This window comes from Mobula hypostoma, chromosome 27 (genome assembly GCF_963921235.1).
Source record: "Mobula hypostoma chromosome 27, sMobHyp1.1, whole genome shotgun sequence".
In the NCBI taxonomy this organism is placed as follows: Eukaryota; Metazoa; Chordata; class Chondrichthyes; order Myliobatiformes; family Myliobatidae; genus Mobula; species Mobula hypostoma.
In genome coordinates this window covers 13,845,751-13,867,864 of record NC_086123.1, presented here as the reverse complement: position 1 = coordinate 13,867,864, position 22,114 = coordinate 13,845,751, and the positions used below count along the sequence as shown (strand labels likewise).

Here is a 22,114-nt window from a genome sequence, read left to right as displayed (position 1 = left end):
ATCCCAGAGAGGTTTTTAATGCTTTATCCAGTAAAGCATTAGCCAAATTATGGAAAGCAAGAATCAACCGTAACTGAAACTTCACAATATCTTGCACAAATGTTAAGCCACTTAGATTTAAATATTCAAGCAACCCAAAATTCACCGACCATACACAAAAAAAATGCCATTGACCAGAAATATTTACTGCTTTTCTCTGCAGATAATGACCATCTCCAATATCTTAAACGACACTTCAAGACTTCCAACAACAGCCATTACATTTTAAAAAGACAACTATCCCATTGGTGTAATTAAGGTGGTGGTGGGATGGAAGAAGAGGGAAAGAAATTTGTTCACACCACCATTATGTTGTGATCTTACATCTAATTCTCAAAAGTGTGGAAATCCAAGCTCCATCCAAAGTGCTTTGTTTAAAAATAAATGAATTCACCTCATCTTGCAGAAATAGAAAATAAAGATGCATCAAACACCAACTGATAGTTATGTGGAAACACTTAAATAACAACATTTATTTCACAAGCAAAAAACTGTACAACAGCAATTTATCATGAAATTTAGTACTGAATTCAAGCATGGTGCACAGGCTGCACAAACTCTATACTATTAACAGGAACCCGTGCAGTAAAAGTCACTGGCATTAAAAAAGGGTTGGGAACCCCTGCTCTACAGAAAAATCTTACTTGAAAATTCATTTCCCTTGGAAATGTCAAGCTTTTTTTTTTAATTTATCTACAACAGTGCAAAAAAAAAGTGCCTAATTAATCAGAGTTCTTTAACTAATGAAGTGCAAGATCAGGAGATCTGCCCCAACCCTCACCTAATCCAAGTGAGTGACTGAATTCCAGCTTCAGTAATAAAAGCCTGTGGTGAAAGCAGATGCTCTGTAAGGGGGTGGGGAAAAAAGTTTAAGCCTTGCAAAAGTAGCAAGGGTCCTTGCATTCCACTAGTGCTCAGTGATTTATGGTCCATAATCAAGTGAAGCAGCCTTATTTCATAGAATACTTGAATTTACTTCTCTTAAATTTCATGGACATAGAAAAATCAAAACAAACTGCAATTCTGTTGAACAAGAGATGTGAAGTCAAAGTAATGTGCAAATTCTATTCAGTACCTTTCCCATCCACGTTTCATTTATAGTTTAGTTATCTGACAATACTATAATTTAAACAAATCTGTGTACAATATGTGCTGGAACAATTAATTTACAATAACTCATTCAAGGGAAGGCTTATTTTAAATATGTATAATTTCAGCTTCAGTCAATAGTGCAATCATAACAAATAATATATAAAATGAAATAAGAACAATGCCATATGCCCGTGTGAATTTAAAACCTTGAAGTGGGATTAATACGAATGACATTACAAGACTTAAACCCAGTGATCCAACTAGAATCCAATCCAGGAGGCTGTCACGTTTGATCTGAGGGAGAAAAATGAATTATATCAATTTCTACTATTGCCAAAATTTACTACTATAAACCAACTAGGCTGTTGAAGATGTTTTAGTGTACAATCATATTTTCCTTTGGATATGAACCAAACTTATGGATTTTATCCATTGATCATGGTTCGTTACGAGGAACTCTGCCAGAGACATCATGACGCAGTTATTGAGCATGTCTATCCAATACAAAAATCCTAGCAATTGACAGCTAAGGCAATAAGCCATTTCAAATCTACCAAATTTAAAGACACATCATTCACTTAAAAAGTTAATTTACTGCCAGTATCCAACTTTGAAACCATTCAGTGAATGCAGCTGCAATATTCAACAGATGTAACCGACTATAGCTGAGATACCGAAGTGCTTGGTTATGAACTGTAGCTTTTGATGGACTCAAGATCAAGGTCTCTTTGGGGGCTTTGCTATTGCTTGCATGCTGGGGTGGTGTTTCTGCTGGTGCAAGTGGGGGGGGTGAGGGGGAAGGGAAGGGTCAATGCTTCTGCAGCATGTGCATGGGAGGGGGGCTTTGATATATTACCATCATTCATTCTTTTGGGTTCCTTGTTTTGTGGACATCTCTGAAGAGTAAGAATTTCAGGTTGTATACTGTATACATTCTGATATTAAATTGAACCACTTTAAATGATTCAGTCATGTTAAGGTGAATTATATTGTCAACCCCAAGTTCAGGAAATAACACTTTTGAATGTCACACCTAATCCATAGGGGCATAACATTCATTTTAATCCACAGTTTCAATCTATAGGATCAAAATATTTTTCACTGCTTACTTCAATTGCTACTCAAGACCCATTTGATATTGTTCCCCTTTGCTCATTCCATTTTTAATTAGACATAGTACTTCCATTAATGTCCACTTCCTCCATTAGTTCCACTCACAACTGTTTCATCCTCGACCCCTCTTCATCTACAAAGCTTGCATCATCCAAAGTCATGGGAACAGCTTTTATTATACCTAGCTCTCCCCTTTCTTTGACTGCGTTCGCAAAGTTAGCCTTGTTTAACCTTCCATCAATCTATTGAGAAGCATTTCCAGAAGCCACTTACCAATCAGCACTCCTTTTCCAGTACGCTGCTCTTATCATGAACAGTTTTAACTGGAGCAGGGCCACCAACCATTTCCTTTGGTACACAGTCTTTAATAATACTAATACCTTGGTAAACACGAAAACTTGTCTCAAGTGACTTTTATTCCCCTGGAGGATACCACTGGGATCATGACTTCCATTCCATACTCAACTTCTGATCAATCTGAATGCTACTGATCACATTTTATTCCAAACCAAGTCCCATTTGCCCTTTGCCCTAGTTTGGAAGTCCTGTACCCACTTGATCCTAATCCGATTTTGCCCTAAATGTTAAATATCCCAAATTGAGTTGTTCTAGATTTTGACCAGCCCATTGCTCATATCTCCCCTCCTATGATATACCTATCGATTCTACCTCATGCACACAAGAGTTTCAAATTTATGATGGAAGACAATGTGAGAAGGTTAAAACCAGCTTACATCTTCTTTTCAAAAGCATAGAGACAAGGTACAATGTGTGTTCAAAGCAAGGATTGACACATACCTCAAGAACATTATTGTTGTAGGGCATTTGAATTAGAGAGCTTAGGCCTATACCAAACAGCATGTCTACAATTGAATTAAGGAACCATACAACTTTGAACAGACTTTAGAATCCAAATACAGATGCCCCCAAAACAAAAAGGATACTAAATATTATCCCACCAAAGCATGCAGCAATAGCCATACGTGGATATCCTTGTCGGGCTATTGTGATGTCAGAGAACAAATCTGAAAAATAAGAAAATGTCACAGGAAACCCAGTCTCAAGCTCATTCCCCCCCCCCCAATGAACATATCAAATTCAAATTTGATACGTACTGTGGCATTATAGAAATTCAACATTTGTGCATTATTCCCACCACCCCCTGAAGAAATGAAACCACAAGCACAAAAAAAAAATGCAATTCCTCTTCCTGATTCTGCATCTGACTGCCTTACCCAAAGGCAAATGTCTGGGAGGGTGCAAATCCATGGTTAAAGGGCAACTTCCCCCCAACCTCACACACAAATTAAAAATTGGCTTAAATCACCTTATTCCATATTTAAGATGCTGTGTACTTCAAGAACTTATGTCCTCACCACCCCCCCCAACCATGCTACAAATATATCGATCAGAATCTGACCATTGTAAATCAGCCATCATTGCTTCCCTAACCAGACTAAACATACCTCCGATACTGTTTCCCCAGGCAAGTAACGTCAATCCCAGTACTGTATTACTTAGGTTAAAAATTATTCCAATGGAGCGCAAGAGATTGACAATCTCAATGGCTATACAGTTGATCAATACGATGCTGAAGAGAAACCCAATAAAAGCAAATGCCTGAAATGAAACAAATTTCTGTCAGATCTCTATGTACTGGATTCCAACTTTGGAGCAATGCAAGTCGTACATAAGCCTTCACTCAAGCACTGATCCATGTCCAATTCCAACCAAAATCATGAATTTTAACATGTTAAATGACAGCACAAGGTCAAAAGTGGGGATAGAAATTCAGAGTTTGATTCTGTCGAATGCATTCCAAAAGTACAAAAAGATTTGTCAAGTGGATATTTGAATTGAACATTTGCAAATGAAATAAATTAAAAACTGGAAATTTTCAAAAGATTAAAAACATAAGGATAATTAATACAAGGACTAGGTCAAGAACAACATATCTGGAGGGCTACAAAAACCTACAAACCAAGAATCTGTCTAAACTAGAGCTGAGAAAAATCAAGCTGTAATGTAGGATAAAGTAACACAACATTGTTGAATAGAGGACAAAATGAATTAACAATGAACACCAAGGTAAATTGTTGCACTATAAAAATTTGCCACCAACTCATTGTAATTTCCTGCAAGAGGACCACAACTTTGTTGCAGGGTTTGGAGCTCATTTCCTGAATTGCAGGCATTTCCAAATTCACAGACATTTCCAGATTCCAGCAAGGAACCGGTTATGTTACAAACACAAGAAACCATGCAGATGCTGGAAATCCAAACAACACATACAAAACGTTAGAGGAACTCAGCAGGCCAGGTAGCACCCATGGAAAAAAAGAGTAAACTGCTGATGTTTCAGGCAGAGACCCTCAGGTTGTGTTTGTAAAAATTGCACTGACTTCCTCCAACAGAGAAGGAATTTTTAAGAATGCAACTGGGAACACGAGTAAAGCCATCTGGTGGATATTTAGATTGGAGCCAAGTCTCAACATGGAAATCAAATACTGCCTCAGTATTGTACAATACACAATCTTTCAAAAAGCAGCTTTATAAAAATCTGGATTGATAGCTTACGCAGTGAAACTTTGGTGGTTCCTCATTCTTTGTGGAGAAGAAAACTATAGATGCCAAGATCAACGAAATCACCAGAGTAAGACTCCATACAGGAAGGTGGCCATGGATGAGTAGTAATCCATCTAACCAAAAAAGTTAAGCGATCTCACATGAAAACAATACTGCTGTAAGAATATATAAATTAGAAATGGATCATATAATTAATGACTAGTGCAGCATATTAAAGCTCAATGACAAAATACCATTTTATATCTACAAGAAGAAACAGCAATTGGCCATTAAGATACAAGATACACCCATTTCTCCATTCCCAATCAAACCGGTTCTACTATTGCACAAATAACCTTGCCTGGTGTTCAGCTTTCCATCTGATAATCATGTATTTGGATCCTCGAGTATCCAAACTTGTTTTGATTATACTCACCAAGCCTTCCCAAACCTCAGCATTATAGTTTCATAAATTTACAATCCAAATTAGGCTGTGGGTCCACCTTCCTCTTCATAAGGCAAATTTTGTGTACCAGAGGGCAAATTTGTGCTTAAAACAAATACATGAAGCACACAAGACAAGCCCAAAAGACATGTTTGTCGTTCAGACACAGAAGCCCAAACGGTATTTCAGCTGTCATCTTAAAGCCCTGTGTAAGAAAACTCTGTTAATCCCCAAGAAGAATAAATTAATTACGGTAAGTGGACTGTTGCTATCACACATCCTTGCCTTGAGTCAAGTTGCCTTTGAGACCTCAGGTGTTGACTGTTAATCACATCAAGGTCTCGAATTACATAATCCAACAAGGATGGCAAATTTTCTTCTCCAAATAAAGTTAGTAAACTAGGCTTTCCAAGCAATAATTACCCTATTGTATGCTTTTGGGGTACACTACTAAATGCTGCACCCACCAAGAAATGACCAGTTATTCCAGTTTGCTCTAAACCAATCCCCTACACCAATATGGTATGCAAACCCCTTTTTTTTGGAATATGTATTTTCCTCCCACCCCACACACCCTGTCAGGTCCAAGGCAGTCCCCACGTCCTGCTGGACAGAAAATACAAAACAATCCCAGTAAGCCTTGCAAAAATGAGACTTCATTCATTGAAAAGTTCTGCAAAGGACAGTATCCGGGATAAAGCAGGGACGGTGACTCCGTGCCATGATCAAATCTGACACAAGTCCATGTGTTACTTCATGGGGGAAAGGATTCTATTTGTTTCAGAGCAGAATCAAAGAAGGTCCATGCCAACCACATATGTAGTTCACTTTATTCACCTATATTCCCACTGAATCAGGCCCCCCTTCCCCTACAAAGATTCTCCCACCCACCCATGCTTGAAGCAATTAATCTTTGAACCCGTGTCTTTGGGATGAAAGAGGAAACCAAAGTACCTGGGGAAAACCCAGTCAGAGGAAGAACAAGCTCCTCATGGGTAGTCAGGATTGGCTCCTGGTCTCCGAAGTGTTATGCAACAACTCTACTAGCTACACCACTGTGCTGCTCTTGCACGCTTCACATTTATTTTGCCCAGAATATATTTGAGTCAAGACTAAACATTTAGCGTACAAAGGGAAAAATAACTATTTACCTAATGGATACCAGCAAGGTGACCTCACCCCCATTTTATTCTCCATTGAAAATGGAGACCAAGACAAGAAACCACAGTCTGAATTTACTATTTGTCAGATCTAAATAGCTCTGTTGCCCAACAGAGCGTTAAGCCATAAAGTTCAGCCTGGGATGGTTAAAAGCAGAGTCTCCATTCGAAAGGTTTCCATTTTAAAATCATTGACAACAATATAGAACAATATGGCGCATGGAAGTATAGATATTCAACTAAAATTATTTTTCAACTTTCTAGGAGCTACATTTTAAATTTTTTATTTATTAAAATACTGTGTGGAACAGGCCTTTCCAGCCCTTTGAACCACACTGCTCAGCAATCCCCCTATTTAATCCCAGCCTAATGATGGGACAACTTACAATAACCAATTAACCTACCAGCCAGCACGTCTTTAGACTGGAAGGGCACCCGGAAACACATGCAGTCACAGGGAGAATGTACAAACTGCTTACAGGCAGTGAAGGGAATTGAACCTGGGTCTCTTGTACAGTAAAGCGTTTGCCAACCTCTACGCTACCGTGTCACTCCGTTAGCAACATTCAAAACCAGCTAGTTTCCAAATTCCGTATTAGCGCTTTCCAAAATCAGTCCAATGACCTCAATAGTCATGCTCAAAGCACATCTGCAACTTGACACAGCCAAACTATAGACCAACTTTTTTTTTTGTCATGTACAATTTTAAAATCCTCTGCACTTTCAACAATAAAACATCTGGGAAAAAAATGAACATCTGGGGTGAATTATCTCAATGAGTCAGCAGTGAGGATGGAAAACCAACAGCAAAATACAAAAGCATTAGTTACACAAATGCATTCCCCCCCCCCCCCACTTTGTGCAGATGTTTCATTTTAGGACAAAAAAAACCAAAGAAACGTCCCCTCCCCGATAGTATTAGTTGGAAATGTTCAAGATTGAGAACCAACTGTACTTCTCAATGAGATGTCAAATCTCAACCAGAACCACTGCAGTTTGGACTGCCCTTTGAGATCTCTTTTTGATATTCGGATCACTATGCTAACAAGGTTTAAGGCAAATTATTCTTACAATAGCCTGATTTAAATACCAGGATGCAGACAAGCGAGCCAGTAACTATTTGCAGACAATTCAGGGGCCGCTTCCAGTTGTGGTCATCTTGGTCAAAGTCAACCACGGGAATGCAAAGTAGAAGCAGAAACTCTATTGGCAGCTGAAAGAGAGAGGGGAAAAAAAAACAGAAGTTATAGCTGAATGTTGAAAGTAGTTGTACATACTGCCAGTATAAAAATGAGAAAACTAAACCAAAACAGGTGGAGGGAAGAGGGGGTGGGGCAAGGAAAAAAAAAGACAAACCAGAATGAAATGACTAATGGAAAATTCAGTTCTGGAAAATAACTCTGGTTTGTCGAGCAGTGACTAACTAGCATGCTGAAGTGTCAAGTGTCTGGGATTGTGGAGAGATAGCTCAATTGTTTTTTTCTTTAAATATATAGAGCAGCTAAAGCACTTGCCCAATATTTTATTTAGGTACAGTGCAGCCCCACTAACCAGCAACCCTCCAACTTTAATCCGAGCCTAATCACAGGACAATTTACAATGACCAATTATCCTACCTCCTGGTACAGCGCTTTAGACTGTGGGAGAAAACCCACGCAGTCATAGGGAGACCATGCAAACCGCTTACAGGCAGCGGTAGGAACTGAACCTGGATCACTGGTACAGTAAAGCGTTGTGCTAACCACTATGCTACTCTACCGTCCCAAATTTCAGGACATCAAAACCATCTAATTGACACACTTAATAATCCAGAATGTAGCATTTCCAATTATAAAAACATTTCTCCTTTGTTTGAATGTGACATCAAAAGCTCAGCAACTCAGGGCAGAATGTATTAAAAATTAGGATGAAATCTCATGAACTAAGTTAACTCGCATCTCTAGGAATATGAACATTTCGGAATTTTAGGGTAGTATTAAGTTGATACCGCCTCTTCTCAACCCCGTTCACCAAACATGTCTCCTTAGAAACATAATTGGGTACATTTTAAATGTAGATTAATAGGTTCTTGATTAGTAAGGGTGTCAAACTTATGGGAAGAAGGCAGGAGAATGGGGTTGACAGGGATAATAATTCAGCCATGATGGAATAGCAGAGCAGACTCAATGAGCTAAAGGGTCTAATTCTGCTCTTATGCTTTATAGGACAAGCAGAAATTACCTTCAGGCATTTGAAAATCTTCCAGGGCAGATGTTTCCTCCTCCATTTCTGAAGGTCAATGGGATTAAGAGAGTCCGCCAAAATGGATTTTGTAGATTTGGGTTCTTCATTTTCAATTAAGGACTGATATTCGCTCGCTGAGGGAATAAAATTCTGGTCAGAAACTCATGGTCTGGACTGCAGCAGACAGGAAGCATTACCAAGGCAAAAGCAAAACGCAATCAATCTGTCACTGAAGTCCATTGCACGACAATGGCCCAAGAAAGAAACCGCCCTTGCCACATGCCAACATGCAAAGGATTGAAAGTAAGGCAGTGAAATAGCTCAACTCCAATAAATTCTGCACATTATACATTTGAAAATAGCACACGGTTCTAGAGGGCTCTTGCAAGAATAGAAGAGATAGCACAAATCTATTTTAGGTTAAGAAAGTGCTTACAGTCTTCATGCATGAGCCTCCTGGTGCATGTTGGAACTGCATCCTCAGTGTCACAAACTGGAAAGACAGCAATTACTTTGGTTACTACATCCAGCACAACATGCAAATCTCAAGATGACTTGTGTGGCACCAAACTGGGAATATTGTCCCAAACAGTATCAGTTTATTAAAGCAGAATGATTAGCAGCTGTTTACTGCTAAGTCTTCCACACAGCGTAGCATGTCACAAGTCACAGAGGAGACTATACAGTAACACCAAAAGCTGAAATCACATTCTTTCTTTCAGAATAAGGCGATTTAAAAATTAACACAAAACAAGCCACCAATAATCCATACACAAGCTCTGCCCTAAAATTGGCAAGATCTAGATTTATAGTGTGGGATGAGGATATGCATTTCAAAAGGAACTCAACTTTCACCCCCACCAGTAAATTACAATATTGCGTAAAAGTCTTCAGCACACAGATAGCTAGGGGTGTCTAAAACTTTTGCATAGTACTGCAGTAATTTTACACATTGCACTGTACTGCTACCAGACACACAAAAAAAAATTCATGACATGAGTGATGATAAATCTAATCCTGATGTGGGTCTGTAGTGTGGACTGGGAGTGGGAAGGAGACATAGAGAGGGGAATTGTGGTTGGGAAAAGTGGAAGGCAGAGGGGAGGGAGCAGGAAGCACCAGAGCGTCACTCTATAATGATCAGTAAACCAATAGTTCAGAATCAGATGACCTTGTGTGATGTCTCAGGGATGGGCGTGTCCATACCCACACCACCCCCGCTACCTGTCCCACATCCCTTCCGCGCGGCGCTCCACCCTCACCATTCCCCAACATCCTTTGCTCCCACCAGGTTTACAAACTCCACTCCACGTTAACAAATACAGCACTATGAGCAGTCTTAATCACCCTAGCTATATACTGTATGCACAGTACTGTACATGGCTACAGCTTTCGTATAACCTACTGCAGGTAGTCATTCTGGGATTATAACTAGAATTTTAACTCAGTCAAGCACAAGATTAGCAATTCACTTACTTTCCGGATGACTGTTGCAAAGAGAATTTTGTAGCTGATTTTTGCTCTTCTTGTAAATTATACTGCTTACAATGACCACAAGCACATAAACTGCATACAGTACCAAGTAACCTGTGGAGATCACGTGCAAAATACATGTGAAGACATAGATTACTACATGTCTAAATTGACAAGTTGTCAGAAGCTAAAATCAATTGACATTTATTCTTGAAATTTGAGCAAGTTTCTCACCAAGTGCTTGCCCCAAATCAATACGCCCATAATAGATGACTAGGAAAGCCCAGAAAACTGCAGCCATATAGAATATTACATCTCGAAGAAAGGGTCTGGATGCGATTATAAATGGTCTTGCAAAGCCAACACCTCCAGCGACAACTGTGGTCACGAATATACCAGCACCTGCAAAACGGTGAAAAGTTTGAAGCTTTGTAGTTATATTTCATTTAGAGATTTGTTACATCACCAGAGACTCTAGCAAATTTCTGCTGCAGAGGGGCCACTGCACAGGATCGGAAAAAGCTGCATAAACTTTCTTTCTCTGACAGAAAAGCAAGCTGATCAAAATCCTTCATTTCTACGCTTGTGAGATACGTGGAAAGGAACACATCTCAACTGTGGCCAGATCAGCTTTATGAACAGCACCTGATCTTCATTAGAACCCTGGTTGTTTTAAGCTGCAATATTCCTTGTTCCCTCAACATCCGCCCCCCCCCCCACACCAACACCACATTTCCTACACTCCTTTAGAATTTCAGCCTTTTATCCTGCTTCTATTCTTTCTCCTTCACAGTTCACTCTCCCACCAGGAATCACATTTTATTCATCACCATTACTGTGGTGTGTGGGCGTAACATGCAACAAAACAAATCAACCACATTCAATAATTATAAAGAAATCCATGAAAATAGAGTTCAGATAGGGAATAAAATGTGCATAATGCCAGCATTTACAATGGCACGTGGCCAAGTGGTTAAGGCATTCGTCTAGTGATCTGAAGGTCGTGAGTTCGAGCCTTGGCTGAGGCAGCGTGTTGTGTCCTTGAGCAAGGCACTTAACCATACACTGCTGCTCTGCGACGACACTGGTGCCAAGCTGTATGGGTCCTAATGCCCTTCCCTTGGACAACATTAGTGTCGTGGAGAGGGGAGACTTGCAGCATGGGCAACTGCTGGTCTTCCATACAACCGTGCCCAGGCCTGCGCCCTGGAGAGTGAAGACTTTCCAGGCGTAGATCCATGGTCTTGCAAGACTAATTTAATTTAAGCCTTAATTTAATTTTTAACAATGTAAGCAGCATTATAGAAAGTGGTTTAAAAGGTGTTTACAGTGTATTGACTGGGTTATTGGGTGGGGGGGGGCTGCTAACTAGAATGGTTGATCAGACTAACTGCCTGAAAGAAGCAACTTTTAAGAGGGCATTATATTTTAAACTTTTAATAGCCCTCTAGCACTTTGCAGAAACCAGCTCTGGGAAAAGGCAGCTTGCAGGATGGGTCGGTCTATAATGATTGTTTCTGTCTGCTTCTTTGTTCCTGATATGTACAAGGACTACAGTAGTGGCAAACTGCTAAAGAAAAAAAAAAGGCCTTTTCTCCTGAGGCACTATCAAATATTTATCCCAAGCATAGAAATATACATATGCATCACATATCCTTCATTGATCTGCTTGCTTACTAAAAAAAAGCTGTCTAATAAAAGTTTAGTTTTGCCTTTCTCCAAGCTAATTCACTTCTCCAAGTGTTTACTCATTCTCTTCATATCTAGACTGCTCAATTGCATATTTAATATTTCAGTAATATTGAAAATATATTGTTTGAGCATTGTTTGTTTACATACTCCTTTACCCCACAGTACAGTTTAAAAAAAACACAGCGCATTTTCCTCCAGAAGGGGGGAGACAGTCAAGTTTTTAAAAAAAGGCAGAAAGCAGACAAAATTCACACACTCATAAACAGAGTACTAGGTGATAACAACAAATAAAAAGTAGAAACATCGTAAAGATAAGCACATTTGATTGCACAAGAGATAACTGAATATTGTATACTGAATGAATTGAGCAGTATTTTAAAGCAAATGAAGTAGTCAATGAGAAGAGTGTGCCAATGTTACTGAGGGTCAACGAAACCAGCCATGAGCTTTGCTGATCTTGTGAACATAATGGAAGAACATTTAGTACTGAAACAATTGTTGACTGCAAAATGCTTTAAGTTTGCATAAGCAGAATCAAAATGAAGGGGAGTACATTTCAGCTTCTGTGGCTGAATTAAGGAAACAGCTTGAGCATTGTCAGTTCAGTGATGGGCCTTATGATGCACTGAGAGGTCGTTTAGTTTGTGGAATTTTACAAGAAAGCTTTCAACAACTGCTCCTAACTGAAGCACACACATTTAAAAGAACAGTTGAAATCACTGTATCAATGGAAACAACAGCCAGAGATGCCACTGAGTAGCAGTCAGGAATGAAAGAGTGCGTGAGCAAAACTGCGACGTCTAAACAAAAATGTGCCTGGCCAGAAAAAGTGTTACCGTTGTGGCAGAGGCTCACATACACCAGACCAATGTAGGTTTAAAGGCAAAACTTGTAGAAGATGCAACAAAGTAGCACACACATAAAGAGCATGTTGGGCAGACAAAAATAAATGGACTGTACAAGGAAGAGAAAGATAAAAAGTCAAGCAGTTTCAAGAAGAGCACACATTTACATGCCGTTGATGAAAAATCTGATGATGATGAGAATGACACAGGACTGGATAGTCTTGAGATTTAAAATGTGAAAACTAATGGGAGACAAGCAAAATAGCTTACACCAGAAGTGAATGGCAGATTAATTAAAAAGTAACTGGACACTGGGTCAGCTGTTTCAGTCAATCCACAAAATGAATTTGAATGACATTTCAAAGATACTGAACTGAAAACTGCAGATATTGGACTAATTGGACTAAGGACTTATACAAGAGAGAGGACAGCTCCTGTGGGAATGACATTCATAACAGTGAAATACAACAACCAACAAGCCGCATATATGTGTTAAGAACAGGACGCCCAGGATCGTGTGGTCATGATTGCCTGAGACAACTATAATTTGATTCGAAATCTATACTTCATTTGCAAGCTACCTCCTCTACAATAGAGGCAACCAGAAGTTAAGAAAGGTACTGGATGATGCCACAGCAGTGATCAAGGATGGAATTGGAAAATTCAAACAGAGTCATAGAACAGTTCAGTACAAGCAGTGCATTGGCCCAACGTGTCCATTCGCAGCCATTTAAACTGCCTAGTCCCATCAACCATAACCCTCCATACCCCTACCACCTATGTATCGATCCAAACTTGTCTCAAACGTTGAAATCATGCTTGCATGCACCACTTGCACTGGCAACTCATTCCACACTCTCATGACCTTCGTCAGGAAGTTTCCCCTCTCATGTTCCCCTTAAACTCTTCACCTTTCACCCTTAACCCATGACTTCTAGCTGTGGTCCCACCCAACCTCAATGGAAGACGACTGCTGGCTTTTACCCCAAATATACCCCTCAATTTTGTATACTTCTATCAAATCTCCTACATTCCAAGGAATGCAGCCCTAACCTATTCAATGTTTCCTTATAACTCAGATCATCCAGACACCGCAACATCCTTGTAAATTTACTCTTTCAACCTTGTTCACATTTTTCCTGTGGGTAGGTGACTAAAACGACACATAATACTCCAAATACTCAATGTTTTATTCAACTTCAATATAAAATAAGATTTATGAAGGCCAATGAGCCAAAAACTTCACAACCCCTTCAACCTGTAACATCACTTTCAAGGAATTATGGATCTGTATTCCCAGACTCCCCTGTTCTACTGCACTCCTCAGCGACCTGCTGCTCACTATACAAGGTCTACCCTGGCTGATCCTTCCGAACTGCAACACCTTGCACCTGTCTGCATTAAATTCCATCCACCATTCGTCAGCCCATTTTTCAAGCTGGTCCAGGTCCCACTGCAAGTGTTGACAGTCTTCCTCACGGTCCAGTACTCCTCCAATCTTTGTGTCATCCACAAATTTGCTGATCCAGTTTACCACATCATCCAGTTCATTGATATGGATGTCCTCCTAAAGATGGAGTAGGAGAAAGATGGCGCGACGGCAGTGCGCGTGGCCTCTCCGGTGATGAATATCTGTTATCTGTCAAGTAGGGGACCGTGCACAATCCTGATCTGATGGAGACAGATGTGAGAGTACGGAGAAACATCTGGAAAACTTCTGAAATGCCTGCTTCGCTGCTGCTGCTACTGTGTGGTAACCAGAATCTCCGGAGCAGAAGGCCGCGAATCCTCGGCTTTGCTTGTTTCAGCGGTCGGGGCTAGGTCAAAGGTACTCGGCAGAGGATGGCGCTTGGGAGGCTGTATCAGAGAGGCTGGTCGGAAGCTCAAAGTTTTCAGACAGATGGACTCAGTGTTGGCTGTGGTCGGCTGCTTCCAAGGTACAGTACTGGTAAGTTGACAGTGCCTGAAGGTTTATGGCAGGGTGTTTCTTCCCTTTGCCACCGCTATCAGGGACTCGATCGACTCGGGGGACTTTTGAGACTTTATTTACCGTGCCCATGGTTTGGTCTACATCAAATTATGGTGTTGCTTTGCACTGCTGTAACTATATGTTATAATTTTGTGGTTCTGTCAGTGTTAGTCTTTGGTTTGTCCTGTTTTCTGTGACATCACTCCAGAGAAACATTGTCTCATTTCTTAATGCATGTATGCATTTCTAAATGACAATAAAAGAGGACTGAGTGTTCTCATAATCTAAAAGCAACGGACCGAGCACTGATACCTGTGGCACTCCACTGGTCACAGACAACCATCTATTACCACTCTCTGGCTTCTCTCACACAGCCAATGTCTAATCCAATTTATTACCTCATTTTGAACGCCATGACTGAACTTCCTTGAACGACCTCCTATGATGTACCATGTCAAATGCCTTACTAAAATTCACATAGACAACATCCACTGCCTTGTCTTCATCCACTTTCCTGGTAACTTCCTCGAAAACCTTGAAGATTGGTTAGACATGACCTACCATACACAAAACCATGCTGACTATCCCCCAATCAGTCCCTATCTATCCAAATACTCATATTTGGTACCTTCGAATACTTCCCACTAACTTCCCAGTACTGATGTCAGGCTCACTGGCCTATAATTTCCTGGTTTATTTTTAAAAGAGCCTTTCTTAAACAGTGGAACAACATTGGTTATCCTCCAGTCCTCCAGCACTTCACCTATTGCCAAAGGTGATTTAAATATCTCTGCCAAGGCCCTGGAATTTTCTGCACTTGCCTCCCACAGGGGAACACCTCGTCAGGCCTGGGGATTTATCCACCCTAATTTGCCTCAAGACAGCGAATACCTCCTCCTCTATAATCTGTATATTGCCCATGAAGTCGATGCCATTTTGCCTCACTTCTATAGACTCTGTCCATCTCCTGAGTGAATACAGATAGAAAAAAAAACAGCACTTAAGATCTCTTTTGGCTCCACGCATGGATTACCATTCTGATCTTCCAGAGGCCCTCCCGATTTCTTTCTTAAATGTTCTCTTGCATTTCTTATACTCCATAAGCACCCAATTTGCTTCCACCTGCCTATACCTACAGTGTACATCTTTTCACTTAACTAGGGCCTCAATATCTCTGAAAATCAAGGTTCCCGACATTTGTTATCTTTACCTTTTATTCTGATAGGCACATACAAGCTTTGAATTCTCAAAATTCCACTTCTGAAGGCCTCCCACTTTCCAAGTACACCTTTGCCCAAAAGCAGCCTGCCCCAATCCACATTTGCCAGATGCTTTCTGATATCATCAAAATTGGCCTTCCTCCAATTTAGAACCTCAAACCAAGGACTAGACCTACCTTTTTGCACACTTAGTTTGAAACCAATGGCAAAATGATCACTAGATGCACAGTGTTCACCTACACAAACTTCTGTCAGCTGCCCTGCCTCATTATCAAGTACTGCACGCCCTCTCATGGCTCTTCCACGTACTGATTAAGGAAACTTTCCTGAACACATTTGACAAACTCTATCCCACCTGGTCCTTTTACAGTATGGGAGTCCCAGTCAATATGTGGAGAGGTACAATCACCTAGTGAAACAACCTTGTTTTTCGTGCGACAGTCTGCAGTCCCTCTTAAACTTTTTGTTTAAACCCTCTTAGCACCTCTGTTTTAAAAAAGAGGATTTAGTGAAAATGCCACATCCAAGTTTTGCAAAGCCCATCCGGTTCCTTATACCAACCATGATAAAGCAGCTAGAACTAGATCATGTGGAGGCTGATAGAATTCTTTCCAAGGTGGAGTGGAGCCCATGGACAACTCCAGTAGCTCAGATGGGTCTGTCAGGATCTGCAGTGATTTTAATAAAACCAATAACCCAGTACTGAAAGTCGAGCAACTTTCTGCTCAGGATAGAGGGTATCTTTGCAAACCTTTCTGGAGGGAAACACTTCAGCAAAGTAGACTTTGCTGAGGCCTACCTACACACGGAGAAAGAGGAGTCCAAAATGTTTCTCAACATCAACAAAGGGCTATATCACCATAATAGGCTTGTTTTTGGAGTAGAATCTGCACCTGTACTCTGGCAGAAAGTTATGGATCTGGAGCTACAAGGCTGCCTAGTCGCTCACTGGATGACATCGTTAGTGGTGATGAGTTAAGGAGTATTTCCAAAATCTCAAGACATCATTAAACAGATTAGAAGATTATGGGCTCAGAGCATGATGCGACAAGTGTGAATTCTTTAAGCTAAGGGTTAAATCTTGTTTGAGGAACCCTCAATTTGCCTCAGCTGTTTGTCCTGCATACTCCTCCTGAGATCGGGTTTGAGAAGATCCAAGCTTAAGTGCAAGGGGCCGGCTCAGGAACAACAGAGCTGGTGAGTTGTCGTTTGCAGAGTGTGCTGCGTTGAGATACGCAAGGAGGAAACTGGCAAGCTTCTGATTCAGCGTCAGCGTAGTGCGTTTCGCTAGCGGAAATATTTGCCCAGAGTCTAAAGAATGCACTGTGAGCAATGAATTCAGTATTGGAGTAGTTAGTAGTGCTAAGGAGTAGTATGGTGTATTTAATAATCAATTAGTATTATAAATGTTGTCCGAGGGAAGGGCACTAGGACCCATACAGCTTGGCACTGGTGTTGTCACGTGGAGAAGGGAGACTTGTAGATTGGGCAACTGCCAGTCTTCCATACAACCTTGCCCAGGCCTCAGTCAACATTGAAACATCGATGGACAGCCAAAGTATCATCAACACATTTTGATTAACCATTTTTTGTTTACATAATTCAGTGGTTATATATAAAAGTACGAGTGGCATACATCACTACGTCACCACATCATATGTGCTTGCCTCACTAAAGCAAAACTAAGTACACACAAGTACCCCAGCACCTGTGTTTCCCCCCTACCTTTCTTTTGGAGTTACAAAACATAATACCAGTCTCTGCACTTGTTAATGGGAATAATATTTGCAATAGCCATCCACCCCTAGTTGTCCACCCATTGATCCTAGAGTCGTATTTCTGAGTCAGGTCTGTTCACATGCTAATCAAATGGCCTTTCTGCAAAGAAAGATGTTTACTGTGGTTGACAGTAAGCTCTACGCCCTTTTCCATAACCACTGACATATCCAATTTGCTTCCCACTCTGATACATGATTCATTTGGTCACTTCCCAGCAAAGATGACATCATGGTCAAGCAAGTTCTCCAAAATGAACTTTAAAGGCAATGACCACCGATCAACAAAACAATTAAAAAGTAATGTAGAAAATATGCGACTTACCAAACAAAGCTCCAATTGCCAGGCTTGCTGTTCTAGAATCAGAAAAGGCTGCAATTGCACTGAATAAGTCAGGAGCTCCATTACCAAGGGCAAGGAAAGTTACACCATAAATAAAACCAGTCAAGGATAAGTGATACAGATGTCAAATATCTTTAAAATAAAAACCCACGATAGTTAAATAGTGCTTCTTTGAGTAAAAAAAAGTTAATGAAAATTGAGATGCAGTCCAATAGGAATAATCTTAAAATTTCTTAACTGTAACAATTCACATCAGAGACACCAAAGATATCATAAATTGAAGGTTGATTTCAAGGTTATCCATTCAAAACAGTCAGTGCACAGATGTTTGACCCACTTGCTCATTAATTGAGAAGGGCTTGCCCTAAGTGAGAAGAGAGGAAGTGATACAAGGCGTTTGATATTGGACAAATATTTAACTGCACTGATTACCACGAAACTGAAGAAAAACCTCCTTTAACTTGATCTTCAGCCAACTAGCAGCTAAGCGGAATATCAGAAATCTTGCTGGCAGGCAGATAATTCAGGAGAGGCAGCACGTTCAAAGTTTAAAAGTAGATTTATTATCAAGTGTATAAATATTACCACATACAATCCTGGGATTCATTTGCTTGTGGGCATCCTCAGTAAATCCAAGAACCAGCAATGTAACACTGCACCCAACAAGATGGGCAAACAATCCGTGTTCAAAGGACAAGCTGCGCAAATACAAATAAATGGCAAGTCCGTATGTTGTGGGAGCAGCTCAGTGACGGGATGAGTGAAGTTAGCCACACTGGCTGAAGAGTAATAACTGTTCCTGAACCTGGTGGCGTGGGCACTGAAGCTCTTGTACCTTCTTCCCGATGGCAGCCGCAAGAGGAGAACACGACCAAGGTGGTGTGGTCCCCGATGATGGATGCTGCTTTCCTGTGACAGCACTTCACGTACATGTGCTCAATGGTGGGGGATGGCTTTACCCATGATGCATTGGGCCATGTCCAGTACTTTTTGGAGGGCATCCTGTTTAGAGGCATTGGTGTTTCTACACCAGGTCACGATGCAACCAGGAATGAACATGGTTTGGATCATGTACTGGGCAATTTCAAAACTGTGGAACAATTCTAACACTTAACAATGACACATTGATCAAAAGGCAAAATAGTAATCAAATATTGAAACAATACTGGACACACTCAGCAAACAGAACTAATGCTTCAGCACAACGATTTTTTCACTAACAGGAAACACCTGCTCGATTTCTAACTTTATCCTTTGAAAGGGCAAGAGTAGATGTGGAGTAATTAGTTTGAGAAAGGGTAGAGACAGACTGAATAACAAGTTCAGGGTGCAGAAAAAAGTAAAGGCAAAGTCTTGTATTAATCTGATTTTTTACATCTTCACACCCTTTCAGCCCTCACCACTTGTGGAAATCAGTCTGACTCCACCTTCAGATACTTAGATACAAAGAAAGGGGGCAGAAACAAAACAAATTTAACATTTTGAGTTCCCAAAGGGTCTCAAGTCCAGACAGCAGCATTCACTCTGCAAAGATGGTGCCTGGCCCAAGTATTCCTAGCACTCTCTGGGGTTCTAGTGACGTTAGTGATAATGGGAAACTTCAAAGCTGTTTAAAAAAAAAGGGGGGAGGCAGAAGAGCGAAAATGATCAAGAGGATGTCATACTTTATTCAATTTAATAGTTTTCAATTCCTCACCCATGGTAAATATGTTCCACTTAACCATTTCTGCAAAGAGAGTGTGTAAAAGTCTTCTTTTGCATGTTGGTAGTTTACCAGTTTATTTCTCTAGTTTTTCAAAATTTCTATGGCATTTCTGTAAACGCTGACAAGAAAATGAATCTCAAGGTAGTATATGGTGACACATACTGTACATACCTAATAATAATTTACTTTAACTTTAATAAAATGCCTTGTATCACTGGGCAGGAAAGCATCCTGCTGCAAGGTTAAAGCCTTTAGCCAAGTTGTTCCACTTTAGCTGAAGCACTGGCATTTGATACCTTTCCTGTACACCCCAAAAATAAATAAATAAATCGGGGGATATGGCCAATACAAGTGACAATTCTGTTGGAAGGGTTCAGGCGTGTGCCAATACCTTTTGATGTTAACATACTTCTCAAACCTGCCTTCTGGGTAGGGCCAGCTCCATTTCAGATCGCTAGCTTGGTACAAAATACTGAGCAATGTGAAATTCAATACCTTCAGGATTAAGGAAATATTTGAATGAGGGCATTGGGAACTGAGAGAAGCATCCTCCCCCTGGCTGGACTTGCACAAAGGGAGCTCGTGTTTGAAAGCCGGTCATCTCAGCTTCATGATAATGCCCCTTCTCCCCGACACATAGCCAACATTTGCAACTTCAGACAGATGAATCATTTCATGTCTCCTTACAAGATTAGGGCTAAACTGGATACATGGTGCATACCATGAGCAAGATAGTTTATAATCTAAACATCTACCCTGTGATACTCAATAGGCAACCCGTATCTTAAGAGAGTGTTGTGTGGCAGAGTGGGAGTAAAGTAGTTAAACAGAAACTTAACCGGATCAGAATCAGATTTATCATCACGGGCACGTGATGTGAAATTTGCTAACTTAGCAGCAGCAGTTCAATGCAATACATAATCTAGCAGAGAGAAATAAAAATTATAATAAATAAAATAAAAATAAGTAAATCAATTACGTTTATTGAATAGATTATTTTAAAGTGTGCAAAAACAAATACTGTATATTAAAAAAAAAGTGAGGTAGTGTCCAAAGCTTCAAAGTCCATTCAGGAATCGATGGCAGAGGGGAAGAAGCTGTTCCTGAATCACTGAGTGTGTGCCTTCAGGCTTCTGTACCTCCTTCCTGATGGTAACAATGAGAAAAGTGCATGCCCTGGCTGCTGGAGGTCTTTAATAATGGAAGCTGCCTTTCTGAGACACTGCTCTCTGAAGATGTCCTGGGTACTTTGTAGGCTAGTGCCCAAGATGGAGCTGACTAGATTTACAACCTTCTGCAGCTTCTTTTGGTACTGTGCAGTAGTCCCTCCATACAAGACAGTAATGCAGCCTGTCAGAATGCTCTCCACTGTACAACTATAGAAGTTTGAGTGTATTTGTTGACATGCCAAATCACTTCAAACTCCTAATAAAGTATAGCCGCTGTCTTGTCTTCTTTATAACTACATCAATGTGTTGGGACCAGGTTAGATCCTCAGAGATTTTGACGCACAGGAACTTGAAGCTGCTCACTCTCTCCACTTCCTGATCCCTCTATGAGGATTGGTATGTGTTCCTTCATCTTACCCTTCCTGAAGTCCACAATCAGCTCTTTGTCTTACTGACGTTGAGTGCCAGGTTGTTGCTGCGGCACCACTCCACTAGTTGGCATATCTCACTTCTGTATGCCCTCTTGTCACCACCTGAGATTCTATCAACAATGGTTGTATCATCAGCAAATTTATAGATGGTGTTTGAGCTATGCCTAGCCACACAGTCATGGGTATAGAGTGAGTAGAGCAGTGGGCTAAGCACACACCCCTGAGGTGCGCCAGTGTTGATCGTCAGGGAAGAGGATATGTTATCACCAATCCGCAGACTGTGGGTGACCACTCAGCCACAGACTGAGCAAGATATGCCAACCAGTGGAGTGGTGTTGCAGCAACAACCTGGCACCCAACATCAGTAAGACAAAAGGTGGGGGGCGAGGGGGGGGGTTAACTACTGCATGGGCTGAAAGCAGCTGCAGAGGGTTGTAAATTTAGTCGGCTCCATCTTGGGTACTAGCCTACAAAGTACCCAGGACATCTTCAAGGTATCTGCTCAAGCTTTCTGGTATCTCAGAAAGCCAGCGTCCATTATCAAGGACCTCCAGCACCCAGGGCATGCCCTTTTCTCACTGTTACCATCACGAAGACGGTACAGAAGCCTGAAGGCACACACACAGCGATTCAGGAACAGCTTCTTCCCCTCTGCCATCCGATTCGTAAATGGATGTTGAATCTTTGGACACTAGCTCACTTTTTATAATACGTATTATTTCTGTTTTTTTGCAAGATTTTAATCTATTTTGATATACATACTGTATACTGTAAATTGATTTATTTTTTCTTCTTCGATATTATGTAGTGCATTGAACTGCTGCTGCTAAGTTAATAAATTTCATGACACATGTG

The 22,114-nt window shown here is 40.7% G+C and overlaps 1 protein-coding gene across 1 annotated transcript in view; it reads right to left on the bottom strand.

The window, feature by feature from the left end:
• Positions 1-1,235: 1,235 nt before the first annotated feature.
• Positions 1,236-22,114, bottom strand: part of slc8b1 (solute carrier family 8 member B1) — a 31,436-nt gene continuing 10,557 nt past the window's right edge. The window contains exons 6-16 of the mRNA XM_063034348.1: positions 17,937-18,043; positions 10,345-10,512; positions 10,114-10,224; positions 9,074-9,130; positions 8,635-8,771; positions 7,486-7,627; positions 4,822-4,943; positions 3,711-3,864; positions 3,189-3,269; positions 3,043-3,107; positions 1,236-1,425 (exon numbers count right to left, since the gene is read on the bottom strand). Coding sequence (XP_062890418.1) covers positions 1,237-1,425; positions 3,043-3,107; positions 3,189-3,269; positions 3,711-3,864; positions 4,822-4,943; positions 7,486-7,627; positions 8,635-8,771; positions 9,074-9,130; positions 10,114-10,224; positions 10,345-10,512; positions 17,937-18,043 — 1,333 coding nt within the window. The 3' untranslated portion in view covers position 1,236. The remainder of the gene's footprint in view (positions 1,426-3,042; positions 3,108-3,188; positions 3,270-3,710; positions 3,865-4,821; positions 4,944-7,485; positions 7,628-8,634; positions 8,772-9,073; positions 9,131-10,113; positions 10,225-10,344; positions 10,513-17,936; positions 18,044-22,114) is intronic.